This window comes from Vombatus ursinus, unplaced genomic scaffold (genome assembly GCF_900497805.2).
Source record: "Vombatus ursinus unplaced genomic scaffold, bare-nosed wombat genome assembly UNPS02014799.1, whole genome shotgun sequence".
Classification (NCBI taxonomy): Eukaryota; Metazoa; Chordata; class Mammalia; order Diprotodontia; family Vombatidae; genus Vombatus; species Vombatus ursinus.
This window is the reverse complement of record NW_020954577.1, coordinates 44,860,383-44,875,228: the sequence shown is the minus strand read 5'-3', so window position 1 is coordinate 44,875,228 and position 14,846 is coordinate 44,860,383. Positions and strand designations below refer to the sequence as shown.

The 14,846-nt window shown below is 44.5% G+C and overlaps 1 protein-coding gene across 1 annotated transcript in view; it reads right to left on the bottom strand.

The window, feature by feature from the left end:
• Nucleotides 1–14,020, bottom strand: part of LOC114050661 (CKLF-like MARVEL transmembrane domain-containing protein 7) — a 65,425-nt gene extending 51,405 nt beyond the window's left edge. Inside the window, exon 1 of the mRNA XM_027872517.1 lies at nt 13,789–14,020. Coding sequence (XP_027728318.1) covers nt 13,789–13,983 — 195 coding nt within the window. The 5' untranslated portion in view covers nt 13,984–14,020. The remainder of the gene's footprint in view (nt 1–13,788) is intronic.
• Between the last annotated feature and the right edge of the window lie 826 nt (nt 14,021–14,846).

Below are 14,846 nucleotides of genomic sequence, written 5' to 3'. Positions count from 1 at the left end.
TGTAATCCAATTCAATGCAAGTCATTTCACCATCTCCCTGACGTCATGGTCCTCTTCAAGAAGGAAGGGCAAACCACAAACTGGATTTGGGAAATCCACCGGACATCTTCCAGGGTGGCAGGTTTGCTACCCTGTTATCTCAGTTAAAGATGCTTTACTTCTCAACTCTTGGCTTTGATTTATTTCAGGGCTTGACAGTCCCCAAACCCAAATTTTGTTTTTTTTTTTCTCATTTGTACATGAAGAAGGGAAGAGGCAGGTAAGACACAAAAGTGACCCTCACTGAAAATATTCCAAAGGGAGAAGGAGAGGCAAAGGCAAGTCCTGTAGACTCCTAGGTAGACAAGATGTGAAAAAAAAACTCAGGATAAGAAAAATTCTGCCAGTCACATCCCTGCTGGAGTGATGAGGTTCAGGAGAGACTGGGAAAATTAGGTAAGAAAAATTTGGCCAGATAGAAATTAGGACCTTGGATACTAAGAATAAGACTTCAATAGCCTAGGCAAAAATGGGATTTTTTTTGGTGCTGTTTTGGGGGACTTTGGTACAGAAATTGCCCTCGTTATCATACAACAAAGATCAGAATACTGGTGAGGGAAAAGGCTTCGGAGGAAAGATTAAAGAACAGAAAGGGAGATTTAGAAAACTGAAAAAGGGCTAGTGAGGAAAACCCCAGCGAAGTTCAAAGGGATAAACATTCACAATGACAGGAGGACAGAGATGGGTGGGAACTGGGGATGTCTTTTGAGAAGGCTGAAATAGAACATCCATAAAAGCTGCTGTGGGATGCTACAGCAAGGGAATTTAGAAGGTTGGGGAGTGGGAGAAGACTAATAAAATCTCAAAACAGATCTACTTACTCTAACTGACCACAGGTCACACTCACAGGGGGAGATAAAGAGGAAACTTGTGAGATTCTTTCTGCCTTGACAAACCCTGCCAGGTTGGAGAAAGCAAAAATAAAGACAGACAAGGAACAAGAAGGAAATGTTTCTTCTCTTTCTTTTTCTCCTGTTTTGTGGAAATCAGTTGGAAATGGTTCAGCAGAATTTAATTGGTTAGGTAAATTAGGAGGCTTTAATCTAAGTCCACTGGAGGAATATAACAAGAAAGGAAGAGAGAAAGTTTAAGCAAGTAGGGATAAGAGGAAATAGGTAGAAAGTTGTGACTGAAGGTTTGAGAATAAAGGAGTTTGAAGAGAAGTTAGGGAAGGTTTGGTTCCATTGAGATGAGAAGGCTTTGAGAAAACTTTTAAAGAAATGCCTGTTAGCAATTTCATATGGCCAATGGCCTATCAAGTTATAACATTTACTAACTGAAAGCCACGGGCTCTAAAATTTAAGGTGCAGGCAGCTTATGGCCCTTGGAGGAAAACTAAGGTTCTAAAAAAGTTTTTGTCCTGAAACTAAACTATGTGGTCTCTTTTACAGTGAGATATGTCAATGTGAAGGGAATTGGGATTTAATAATAATTGATGCTATGTGTAATGAATATACTAATAGATTAGATTTTTCAGAATTGCCTCTTCTAGCTTGAGTCAGAAGCTCACAATGCAGCTTGAAATGACCAATCAAACTTTGACAATGCTCACAGTCACTGCATTATTTTGTTTTCATACCTTAAGTGAAGCAAGTCAAAAATCGTAGAACCTGTTCCCATTACAGAACTCTGGTTCTGTGCTTTGGGGGGTGGTCATGACCCCCCCAAATTTGAAATAATCATAGAATTGTCGTATCGTGGGATTTGCAGTGGGAAACCACTCAAGCCCTAGGAAATGACTCTTTGTAATCCACCTTTCCTCCTCCTTTTCCACTTGTGATTTATGTATAAAATTTCTGTCTTCACTACAGCAAGGTGGAATTCTGATTAGCAGAATGCTTGATTTACAAATCTGTTCCTCATAATGAAACTAGTTAATTAAACGGCTACCTGATTAGTGGCACTCCTGTCTCTGGCCTACTGTTTAGTCATTCTCAGGTTAGAGACTGGCTCAGTAAAATTCTGTTAACATTATCCTACTGGGATAATTGTGGTTAATTAAACTTAAGGAAAATACATTTGATTTTTTGGCAGTAAGGCAACATGCTTGGAAACTACATGGATCAGAAAACCTGAGTTAAAAACTAGTCTCAGAAATTTATTAACTGTATAATCTTCAGCAAGTCATTTCAACTGTTTGCCTTCAGTTTCCTCACGTGTAAAATGAAATAATGATGGCCTCTACCTGCCAGGGTTGTTGTGAGGATCACATGATGTAACTGTGAAGTTCTTAACACAGTACCTGGCACATGGCAAAGCACTAAAATATAAATGTTAACTATTATTATTTCTAATTGAATGTAATTACTGCATATTGTATTCCTCTATGCCTACTTTTAGATGTGATTAGCATAGGATGCCCAAAGTGATAAGATGAATGATTTTCTATGTAAGATAATTTGGAAATGCATTCAACCGAATTGATGTCATCTGACTGGTAATAGGTTTTGTTTCATGTTTTAAATATATAATATTGTGTATGTTATTATTGTGTTTCTAAAATGTTTCTTCTATTGTGAAATTTGGGCAACCATTGTATCAGAAATGCTGTTAGAAAAATAAAATTTTTCCTGGATGCTGTTAGATTATGAATTGAACTGTTAAAAGAATGTGGTCAAAATGTTTGAAAATTGTTAAATATTTAATTGGATATATTTTGGTTTAAAAATGGATAATACTGATAACTTACTGTTGGGAAAAAAGTAGCAAAGGCTATTATCTTAAGTTATCCTTATCTGTGAGGTTCCTTGGGACATTCTGAGGTTATAAATCTCATCAGCCTTATAGACCACAGGTTGTAAAATCTCAAGTATCAAAGTTGGATCTTTGAGCCAACTTGGTAACAGCAGACCTTATAGTCAAAGACTTCATTTTGCTCTGGATTAACAGGTAGTACAAGATTGAAAACTTGCTGTAGTCAGCATTTTTCTGGGGTTTGTCCTCAGCTATCAGGTACTCACTGTGTGTGTGTGTGTGTGTGTGTGTGTGTGTGTGTGTAACTCCAGAATGTAGTTATTTTTATATTATAAATGAAGGGTAAATGAGATGTTGGTAGCTATTCTTGCAATGAGGGGGAAAAGTTATAATACTCTGGGCCCAAGCTATGATAATTATAAATTTGCTATTTGAGTCAAACTCTCATGGAACTGTAATTTGATATCAGGTATGACTGTCTGAATTACTCTTAAGCCAATAATCCACCATTCATGGGGAATAATGCAACGAGCTGCCCAAAGGGAATTTGGCCTGAGAACTACTACAGGTGGATGTCGGTCCCTGGGAAAAGTTGAGGGGATGATCTTGCATAGACAAAGGTAGGAGCCACTTAGCTCAATTTCCCATTGTGTTATTTCCTTTCCGAACAGGAAATTTTCCTGTGGTTAATTCTGAGCCTGGCTATGGTACCCTGTGAATAACGTGGAACTTGGGGGAACAATTAGGGCAGTCTGTGCCCTTGAAGGAACAGTATTGATATTGCCGTAACCATGTCCCCTCTTTTTTTTTGTCCTTTCATAGCAAATTTTTATTATCAGAGCAGATGAACAGTGACAGTTTTGTCATTGTAATACAAGAGCAATTAATTATCATATCAAGAGTTACTATTATAGGATGCAAGTATGAAAGATCTTACTGCTTTAATCTGAATTTGTGGTCAACTCCATATCCATATTCTTTTTTTTTTTGTTGTTGTTGTTTTGTTTTTTGTTTTTATTTATTTTTTTTTTTGCAAAGCAATTGGGGTTAAGTGACTTGCCCAGGGTCACACAGCTAGTGAGTATCATGTGTCTGAGGCCAGATTTGAACTCAGGTCTTCCTGACTCCAGGGCCAGTGCTCTATCCACTACACCATCTAGCTGCCCCCATATCCATATCCTTAAAAGAGGAATAGGATAAAGATGTAAAAGTGTTTTAAAAAAAACTTGCTGGACTAGCAAACTTTGAGAAAGCAACAAGATCAAGCTGTTTTTAATCTAAGGACTAGGATATATATATTTAAACAAACAGCTTTCAAAATGTTTTAAAATGGGACATATTGGTTTTGAGTATGTTTAGAAATAAGCTCTCAAAATATTTGGATTAAGGGTTTCACATGTAAAATTGCATTAATAATTATGATGAATTTTAAAATCACGTCTTTCCACCCCTATTTTGAAGTATCTGTGTGATAACATCAAGAGACAGAAGTGCTCATTTTCCAAGTCAGGACCTACCGGATCCCTTTCAAGGATAAGATTAGATCCATAAGGTCTGAACAGGTTTTACTATATGAACTAATTACTGAAAGGACAATCTGATTAGCTTTGGTCACAGTTTACTAAATAATGCAAAGTCTTATCACCAACAGGACTTAGCAGGATTATCTAGAGAATCTCAGCAAGTGACCCGGAACCTGGAGATGGTTAAGGAAATGCCTCCACAGGCCTGCCGGATTCCTGAAGATCATGGATGCTGCAAAAGGACTTGCCATTCCCAAAGCTACTGCTGTATTGAGTTTCTTTATTTGCCTATTGTAACTCTGCTTGTTATGTTAGTCACATGCATGTTAGGGACCTGTTACCTACTCTGTAAACTGCTTATTGTTTTTGCTTGGTTCCACTAGGAACCGAGGCCCTCATACCTCGTGTTTGCCGGCCATAGTTTGCCCAGGGTGTTTATGCAGAGGCCCTTTGTGCGGTCTCTTGCTGCCTTTCTTGTCAAGAGTCCACCTCTTCGTGGAAGGAAACTCTGATGATAAAAGGGGGGCGAAAGTGGGTGCTCTACCATTTGAACACCTGCAAAGTGACTATACTGAACTGCTAGAATCTATGAGCTACAGATATATTTTGTTGTGTAGAGACAAATTGAACCACTGGTAGAAGAAGCCTTTCCAGAGACACACGGCACAGCAGCATATTAATACTCCCACATGAAATCAGCTGTGACTGACCTCAGCCCAGCAGAGGAAACAACCCCTGATCGACCTTTAGAACCAGTTCCGCTGAGAATGGACCCTAACACCAATTGAGGGTTTTCAGTGGCTGGTTTATTTGACCCTGATAATTAGGACCTAATCCCTTACATGCTTTCTATCATGTATTTGCCATTTGTGCTTTATACCTTGTTCTGCACTTTTAGTGTTGGGGATATAAGGGAGCCCAACACTTATGTGTGCCTGATTCAATAAGCTAGTTGTGCCTTTAACTGGACGGACCACTGGGTCTGTGCACACACCCCTTTGTCACTGGGAGAAGAAATGGAGGGTTTCACATGTGGGCAAACTATGACCGGCATGGGGGCAGACATTTAGGACTTGCGTGATTATTCTTTTGCAATCAATAAGGTTAATTATGGCACGAAATTGTACTGTCATTGGCTGGAAGAATGAGTCTTCCCGCTCGTTCACTTTTAACTGGGAGAAGATCACTAACCCTTCACGATTCTTGCCTCCCTTAGCCTTACAACATGGTGTCAGGCCACCAGTTCTGGTGGGACACAAGGTCAGGTGACTGATGGGATGTCATTATACCCTATCCCTGAGACCGAATGTGACTATTTGGGAAGGAAAGGGCTTCTTGAGGATTGTGCTTAAGCCCGGCAGGCCAGGCACACACACGAGGGTTCTTTTTTATTTCCTGTGTAACAAAAAGGCATATTACTGGCTCCCCTCAAACTGGACAAGCAAACGTGGGTTAGGACAGGTGCTTTTGGGTCTCCAGCCCACACCCACCCAGCCTTCTACTACTCACTTGTGAAGTAAGCATACAGTCATCCAAGTTTCTGCTACACTTGACCTTTAGTGAGTGAAACTGAATGCCCATGTATGGGATGAGATGCAGTCTGGTGCTCCTGAATAAAATAAACAAATTTTTGCAAGTATTTGTTAATGAAACCATAGGTGCTGTGAAAGACCTGAATACTGAAGTCCAGGCTCTTAGGTTAGTTCTGGACTGCCTCCTGGCAGAGAGGGGAGGATCATGTGCTCTTATAGGTCAGCAATGCTGCACTTGGGTTCTGGATAACTTCGATGATGTATTTACCCATATAGCTTTGGTATGAAAGGCCAGGAATAAGTTTCAGGAGGAGGGAAGGGAACTATGGTCCCCTTAGGAATGGCTAACTGCTTGACTTGCTGATTTTTCATGGCTAAAGTATCTGTTTGGGGGTCCTCACAGGGACTGTGCTGTTTGTGCTTACAAAGTCTCCCTTGGTGCAAGAAATGATTCCCAAATTGCATGCTGCAGAGATTAGGATGATCCAATTGAGAAGGGAGTACTATAAGTCTGATTCTGGTGTTGCATCAAAAGCATAGTTTGCACCAAATGGGGGATTACTGTGTAGAATTTCATTACTGTTGCCAAGCTAATTCAAGTGAATTCATGATCTCTTATCCCCCTTCTTGCTAGTTGTACCTGCCAGCCCTCTTGTAAGGGGTGACCAAAGTATGTGCCAATCCAAAGGTAGGGCAGCTAAAGTGTGTGCCAACAAGAGTTTAGGAAAGGGCAGCCATACATCCTTTGATCTCCTCTTTAGAAATCTGTATCTAACTGGACCGTATACTAGTCTCCAAGATAACACCAGCCCATCCCCTTTTAGAAATGTGCATCTATCAAGGCTGTCTTCTCTTATTGTGAAATTAGTCTTTAAAAACGTGCTTGGTTTAAACTTGGTGCTAGGATGCATTCAATGAGCTTTTGCCTTAGATGCTATAATAAACTCCTTTAAATTTTCTCTATTTTTTTTTCATTATTTTCATTATTAAGGGCAAGGCCCACACAAAGATTTCCTTTTAACAGGAGATATGCCAATCAATCAATAAACATTTACTTAGTGCCTACCAGGTCTAGGAACTGTGCTAAATTCTAGGGTTACAAAAAGGGGCCAAAGATAGTCCCTGCCCTCAAGGGGTTTACAATTTAACAGAGGAGACAATATGCAAATGAATATATCCAAAGCAAAGGGTTAGAATTCAGAGGGACTGGGAAAGGGATTTTAGCTGGGACTCAAGGAAGCCAGGAAGTGGACGGGAGGGAGAGCCTTCCATACACAGGGATTCCCCTTCACACATTCTCCACTCCAGTCAAACTTGGTTGACTTGCTATTTCCTGACAGTTTATCTCCTGTCACCTTACCTGTGCACAGGCTATGACCTTTGCCTGGAATGCCCTTCCTCTTCACCTTTGCCTTGTGCAATCCTAGATCCCTTCAAGGCTTAGTTCAAACAGTCACATCCCACAAGACGCCTTTCCAGTCGAGAGGTCTCCCTTCTACTGTGGGAAAATTACTTTGTATTTTGTCCCAGTAAAGTAAGCTCCTTGAGGGCAGGGACTATTTGTGTTTGTATCTCTAGAGACTAGTACATTTAATAAATACTCTTTAATTCGGATTGTTTCTACTCTTCTCCCCTCTACAAATCATATTACATTTATCTGTTGAAACACTGTATCCCCCAAAAGACTATAAGCTTTATGATGGCAGTGTTGTGTCTAGAGACAGCATGCCCTAGAGTGGATATAGTGTTAGACTTGAAATAAGAAAGACCTGGGTTCCAATCCCACTAGCTATGCGACTTTAGGAAAGTCAATTGACCTCTTAAACTTCTACTTCTTCATTTGTAAAAAATCCAGTTGCCAGAGGCAACTGGATTGGATGATGTCTAATGTTCCTTCCTGTTTGAAATCTGTGGTCCTATGATCTCTGCACCCACAGTCTCAGTGCCCTGCACAGAGTGGGGTCTTAATAAAGCCAACTACATAGGGGAAATTATGCAGCTGTCCTCAGAAATAGGAGAGCCATGAAGGGACCCTGGGCTATTCAAATTCAAAACAGGTTGAATATTTTGTCCTTGGAGAGGGCCTGAGGATCAACTCTGCTAATGGTGCCTCTGGAGTAGAGAGTGGTCTTTATCATCCTTCTTTTACAGGGGATAACTCCTGCTCAGGGTGGTTTCTGCCAGAAGCACTTGGCAAGGGAGGGAGGCAAACCCAGGATCTAGAAACCAGGGCTGTCTTGAGTCCAAGTGGGGTGAGCCCAGCTGCTGGATGAGAGTCAAAGTTGCATAGGGCCTGAGGGAAGGTTGCCAAGGAGTGAGTGATGAGACAGCAGTCACTGAGCCAATATGGGGAGGGAGACAGAGACAGAGGGAGGGGGAGGGAGGAGTGAGAGAGACAGAGAGACAGACAGAGACAGAGATGGGGGGAGGGGGAAGAGAAACAGAGAGAGATGGAGGGAGAAGGAAGAGAGGGAAGAGAGAGTGATGGCACTTGGCAGGCAGTGGGTCAAGCAGAGCCTCCATCTCTCAGCTCTGAGCCAGAACAAGCCTAGCAGATGGCAGAGACAAGGGAAACAGATGGAAAGAGAGTTGGTAGGTGGCTGGGAAGATCTGTTACTGAGAGGTTGGGGGTGGGTGAGGAGGAACTTGAGTAGATTAGTTTAGATGAACACAGTGACCCACCAAAAGAAGCCTCATTGGGGATAGGAAGTCTGGTGGCTGCATCCTCGGAAAATGGACAAAGGCTCATGGTCTTTGGCTCAGCTAAGAGATCAACTCTAGTGGCCTCCTAGCAGGAAGACTTACTTCCCTGTTTTAGAAAAGCTCATGCAGGAAATTAACTTCTTACACTGGGTCAGTGCCTGATTGGGGGGAGGGGGAGTCACAGAAAGCAAAGAGCGGCCAGAAGGGTGGATAAGCCGATGTTGGCATTTGCAAATGGATTTCAGAGTTTCATGGATTTAGAGAAGAGGGAATTTTAGAGGTCTAACCCTTTTATTTTACGAAGGAGGAAATTAGAGTATAGGGAGGTTAACTGACAGGTCTTGACAACAAAGATGAATGAATGGGGAGAAAAGATTATTTAGTTCTCACTTTGTACCAGGTTGGGGGATTCAAAGACGAGAGAGGGATCCATTTCCCTCAAAGGGCTTCCATTCTGATAGGGAGAGTTGAACATATAGTAGAATGTTATCTACTGCTCAATGTCAAATTTCAGAGCTGGAAAAACCCCAAGTGATTGCCCAATCCAGGCCTCTAACACTTTCTCACGATTTTTTTAAAAAGTTTTTTTCCCCTAAAATTTTGTTGGACAAGCATTTACTGATCTTTGAGTGTGTATTAGTTGTTTACTATTAAATACGTACTACGTGCCCAACATTGTTATGGGCTGGTGATAAGAAAGATAAAAACATATGTTCCCTGCCCTCAAGGAGCTCACATTCTACTGGATTTAAGTTTGAGTCTGACAGACTTTGCAAAAGGTGAAGCATTTGGGCACCATTTTGTTACCCACTGGTAAATGTGTATTAAATGAGGGAGGAGGGGTAGGAGAGAGAATTCACAGGGAGCTCTCAATCTTGGGGCTTCCCCACCACTACAGCAGCACTAGTCTTAAAGGCAGCTTTTTCAGCCTTCTCTGACACTGTGAGAATTGCAAGGATATGGTTGGTTTGCTTCCTGTTCCTCACAGACCAGATTCTATTTCCCATTGGCATGCCTCTGAAAAGGCTGTCCCACTGGCCTGGAATGCACTGTCTCCTCAGATTCAACTCATAGTACTCTTAGCTCCTTTCAAGGTTCAGGTGAAGTAATACATCCTACACGACATCTATCCTGACCCTTCTAGTTGCTAGTGCCTTTCCCAGAAATTACTCGATAGATTTCATATTTAATTTCCGTGTACATATTGTTACCTACCTTGTCTTCCTTGAGGATGGGTGACTTATTTTTGTCTTTGTACCCCAGTGCCTAGCACATAGTAGGTGCTTAATAAGAGCTTGTTGCGAGAAGAGTAACATCGCTTTAACGGTGGGAAACTTGGCCCCCATCAGATTTGGTTTGAAGATCCCAGCAAATGATTGGGGTGGTGGTAGTAAAATGGACCCAAGTGGATTGTGTGAATGACTGCCATTGCTGAGGACTTCAGGGGAGCCATTCTTTTCTCCCCCCTCCCAAACCTTCTTGCCAAAGTCCTGAACAGTCAATCAATCAGCATTTATTAAGTACTTACTGGCTGAGTCTGTGCCCTGTACTATTTGAGGTGGAGGGGCTACAGATCCAAAGAATAAAGCAATCACTAGTCCCTAGCAACAAAGCTGACCTAGTTCTTACAATGTCTGGGCTAACCAGTCCCTAAATCATGAAAACTCGACTGTCAAAATCCTCGATATTCCCCTGAGTCAGGGAACTTCATTCATAGCTTCTGCCCAAACCTGCAGCTTTTTTGGGGGGGGGCAGAAATCCTGTGGGTCTACTCTGGGTGTTATGAAGAAGGAAACCCAGAGGAGAAGATCCCAAGTGAAAGCTACTCCACCAGTCTTAGGAAGTTCTATTCTCTGTCTTCTGAGCAACGAGGCCTTTCTTTGCCACCTGCAAACGGTCACAGAGAGCAATTGAGCATGAGATAGTCTGGATTTGGGTGGGGGGAAGAGGATGGATCATTTCCTACCAGTTCAACCAATCTCCACACTGTTCTTTAGAGCTCATTTGAGGAACGGTGCTTGCCTGATTCACTGAGGCCAATGTTTTCAGGGAGAAGGTGTTTCTCCACGTTCCACTAATTCATCCCAAAGCCTATACTCTATACTCTATAGCAGGTGTGGGGAACCTTCTGCCTCGAGGCCACATGTGGCCCTCTAGGTCCTCAAGTGAGACCCTCTGACTGAATCCAAACTTCACAGGACAAATCTCTTTAATAAAAGGATTGGTTCTGTAAAACTTGGACTCAGTCAAAGGGCTTCACTTGACCTGCTCTATACTCTGCTCTATACTCTAAAAGTTACACAGGCTTTGCCAAGAAAAACATATTCGTCTCCATCCCCAAATTTTTTTGAACACAGATTTAGGACTGGAAAGGATCTTAGAGTAGCTGATACAAACTCTTCACTTCACAGATGGGGGAAACTAAGACCCAGGGAGTCATTATTTGTCCAAGGTCATTTCTGGTACTCTTTCCCTTGCACCAGCTACCCACTGTGTTCAATATCAGTTTTTATTTTATTTTATTTCATTATTTTTTGGGGGGGGGGCTAGGCAAGGGAGTTAAGTAACTTGCCCAGAGTCACACAGCTAGTAAGTGTTATGCGTCTGAGGCTGGATTTGAACTCTGGTCCTCCTGAATCCAGGGCTGGTGCTCCATCCACTGAGCCACCTAGCTGCCCCTGAATATCAGTTTTGAAAGAAAGCTATGCTGCTTTGTATATGTCTCCTCCTATTAGGGTTGTCTTACTTCAAGAGTAAGTAATAATTTTTATATTTTTAACTTTTGACAATGTAGTTGTAGACATGATTTCTAGTTAGCTTTCTTTTAAAAATTTTTTTAAAGAATTTTATTGATATCGTTTGTTTTTGTCCTCACTTCCAGAACCTACTCTCCACCCTTCCCAGACCAGGGAGCCATCCTCTTGTAACAAGAAACAAAAAAAAAAGAAAGAAGGAAAAAACTCAGCTCATCAAAACAGATGATCAGCTGTGAGTGACAGTATTTGCAACAGGGACATGCGGCTTCTCTCTCTGTAATCCCTTTAAGATATTCTGACCCAAATGTCCCTTTAGCATCTTTAGCACATAGAGGGCTCAGAGTGACAGTGGAATAAACAGACAGCTGGCTCGCTCTACTCCAATACTTGAGTCTTAGTCACAAGTTGACTGAAGTTATTCAGTCTCTGCCTCTCACCACCTCCAATCCCTTCCCCTCTCATCCTACTCAGTCATTTGTTCCTACCACTCCAATAGCCAAAAAAAGGTCAAGGTGCACTTTCAAAAGGCAAGACTGAACCATCATCTCAAAAGAGAAGTGTCCTTGGAAGTTCTTATTTAAACCTCAAAAGTGAGCTCAAGTAGATGGACCTGAAAGGGGTGGGGGGGGGAAAAGGGGGGGAATGCAGAGGAACCAGACAGAAAGGGAGGTTTAGAAAGGCCAAGTGAAAGAGTAGCATAGGACAAATCATTCAATCAACAATTAACCAGCATTTATTAAGCACCTAACACTTGCCAAGCACTGTGCTGGTACTGGGGATACAAATACAAAAAAATGAAAGAGTCCTTCCTCTCACAGAGCTTGCATTTAATCAGGAAGAAGGCATGTGTGAGAGATGGCTCCTATAGGACAATTCACACTTGCTAAACAAGTATATTTAAAGAGGAGAAGAGAATGCTTGTTGAATGAATTTTGAATAAATAATAATATGAATAACTCACATTTATGTTGCATTTTAATCCTAGAAACCCTTCTGGCTTCTCCCTACCATGCCTGGGAGCTTCAGGCAGTCTCACCCTCTCTCCCTCTCTCCCTCTCTCTCCTAAGAAATAATGGGAAAAGTAGTCGGGTCAGAAGGCCTGGGTTCAGTGTCCAGCTCTGATACTAGCTGTGTGATCAAGGCAAGTCATTTAACTAATGGCTCCAAGCCTCAGTTTCCTCAGCAAAATGGGCATAATTCTTTTAGGTCAAAATCTACGAAATTTGCACTATTCAACCTGGAAAAGTTGTGCTGAGTAGGTAAGAGCTAAAAATGTAAGGTATTACACCTTTCAGGAGAGCAGTTAGGTGACACAGTGGATAGAGCACTAGGCCTGGAGTCAGGAAGACCCGAGTTCAAATCCAGCCTCAGAACTTAGCAATGGTGTGACCCTGGGCAAATCACTTAACCCTGTTCGAACCCTGTTCACCTCAGTTTCCTCATCTGTAAGACAAGGTGGAGAAGGAAACGGCAAACCACTCCAGTATCTCAGCCAAGAAAACCCCAAATGGGGTCATGGAGACTGAAATGACTGAACAACACCTTTCAGGAGTTTTGTCTCTCTGAACCTAACTCAGCTTTCCCTATTCAGTCCGTTTTTGTTTTAACAGCAGATTCGACGCATTAACATTGATTCTGAAACTTGAATCACCTCACACTTTCACAATTGCTTGCTCCTAATCAGTATCTCACACTTCTGTGAACACCTTCACAAGATGCTGTCGTGCTCTTAAGCTAGCACACTCCTTGGCTCCCAGGGCCAAAGAGGCACCCATTCAACTGTCACCTGACCTAGGCATTTGCTGAAGGTGCACCAGGAGCAGAGGCCACCAGAATAAGAATGCCCCAAAGCTGCTGCCTGAGGAAACGAGACGCTAAGGCTTGTGGCGCCCCGAGGCAGCAGATTTTTACCAAGACGGAATGACTGAGACACTTCTGCAAAGCTTCGAACAGGGCCCAGGGTGCGGGGAACAGTATGAAAACGTAGTACACTCTTTTTGGAAGGAATGGAGTAGACATCAGAGAGGAGGGAGAGGCCCTCTCCCTTCAAGTCCCTCCAGGTGAAATAATGCTTTCCCCCAGAGAGGGTGGAGACGCCATAACTCACATCAGGAGGAAATGGGGGTGGGGGAGGATCTAGAGTTTGGGCTGTCCACCCCCAGGCTGGCTGGTGAGCTGAGCAGGCTGAGGGGAGAGGTGGGAGGAGTGGGCGGCTGGCTGCACCAAGGATTCCAGGTGAAGACAAAAGAGTGGAGGCTGGGAACGAGAAAGGGGTTGGGATGGAGAAAGAGAGGGAAATCCGAGGGTGAAGAGTAACCCTCGCAGAAAGTCGCTCCCCCCGAGGACTCCGTGCGCAAAGGAGCCCCATTCCTCTTCGCTGGGTCGGTGTGCCAACCCAGCCGGGCTGGGGACGCTCCAAGGTGCTCCAGGAGTGGGTCCCCGGCACTCCGGGAGGCGGGAGAAGCTCCAATGGTGTCTGCCCCCTCTCGCCTCACCCAGGGTGGTGCCTTCCCCCTCCCCTCCTGCCCTCTCCTCTCTTACCATCTGCGCCACCTTGAGCAATGCGGGGTAGGTAGTGGGGTAACCGCGGGCCACCAGTCCCTCGGAGGGGCCCGGGACTGGGGCCGGGCCCGGTGGGGGTGCGCCCACTCCGAAGATACCACTGCTGCTGCATGTGGTGCGAATGACGCCGGGGCCGTGAGACATGGCGCCGGGTCTGTGGCTCCGTGGGTCCATCTGCCAGGCGCGGCTGCAGCCCCGGCCCCCGCCTGCTTGCCGGCCAGCCTGCCTGCCGCTTTAGGACTCCAGCACCAGACTAGACGCCCGAAGGAGGGGCAGGGGCCTGGGCGGCCCGCCCCAGGGAAGGGCGGGGTCGGGGCGGTCCCTCGGACAGGTTACCGGGGGGCCTGGCACTGTGTGGGGTGAGCCTGCCCCTGGCAGGGCCGGATTTGTTCTTGGCCCTGACCCTGGCTGGGCTGGAGGTTGCGGGGTGAGGCGGGGCAGGACCCCCAGTTCCTCAGACGGCCGCCCCTTCAACTTCAGAGCCTAGCAGGGGGCGGGGTTAGGGGAGGAAGAGCCGGGGCTGGCCAGGGCGGAACAGGATCCAGATGTGGACTTGGGGGGGGGAAGCAGCTGAGAGAGGAGTGGCTGCCGCCTGTCCTATCCCAAAATGAGCCCCGAAGTCCGAGCCCCTGGAATCCTTGGGAGAGTTGGACGGGACAGCAGAGGTCCCATAGTGCCAGCCTGCTGGTGCCGCTTCACGAGCATGGAGACTGTGGTTTTGGGGATTCCCCTACCCCCCCCACCCCCACCAGAGCTAGCCTGGGACCTAGCCTCGGGGAACAGGAAACTTGCACCCGTTCTGGCCATTGCTCTTAGGGGAGATGGAATGAACCAATGGGGTGCAGGCCCCAGTCGGTCTCCAAATTCTCCTGGAGGGCGCGAGTTTCCTGCCCAGACGGGACAAATTCGGGCCCCGCCTCCCCGCGACTTATAACATTCGGGGGCCTTACGCCAGATATTTGTACTAATGAGGCCCCAGATGAAGCCGCTTAGAAATGTCAGTAGTTGGGGAGTGGAGACGGGGAGAGGAGGCTTCC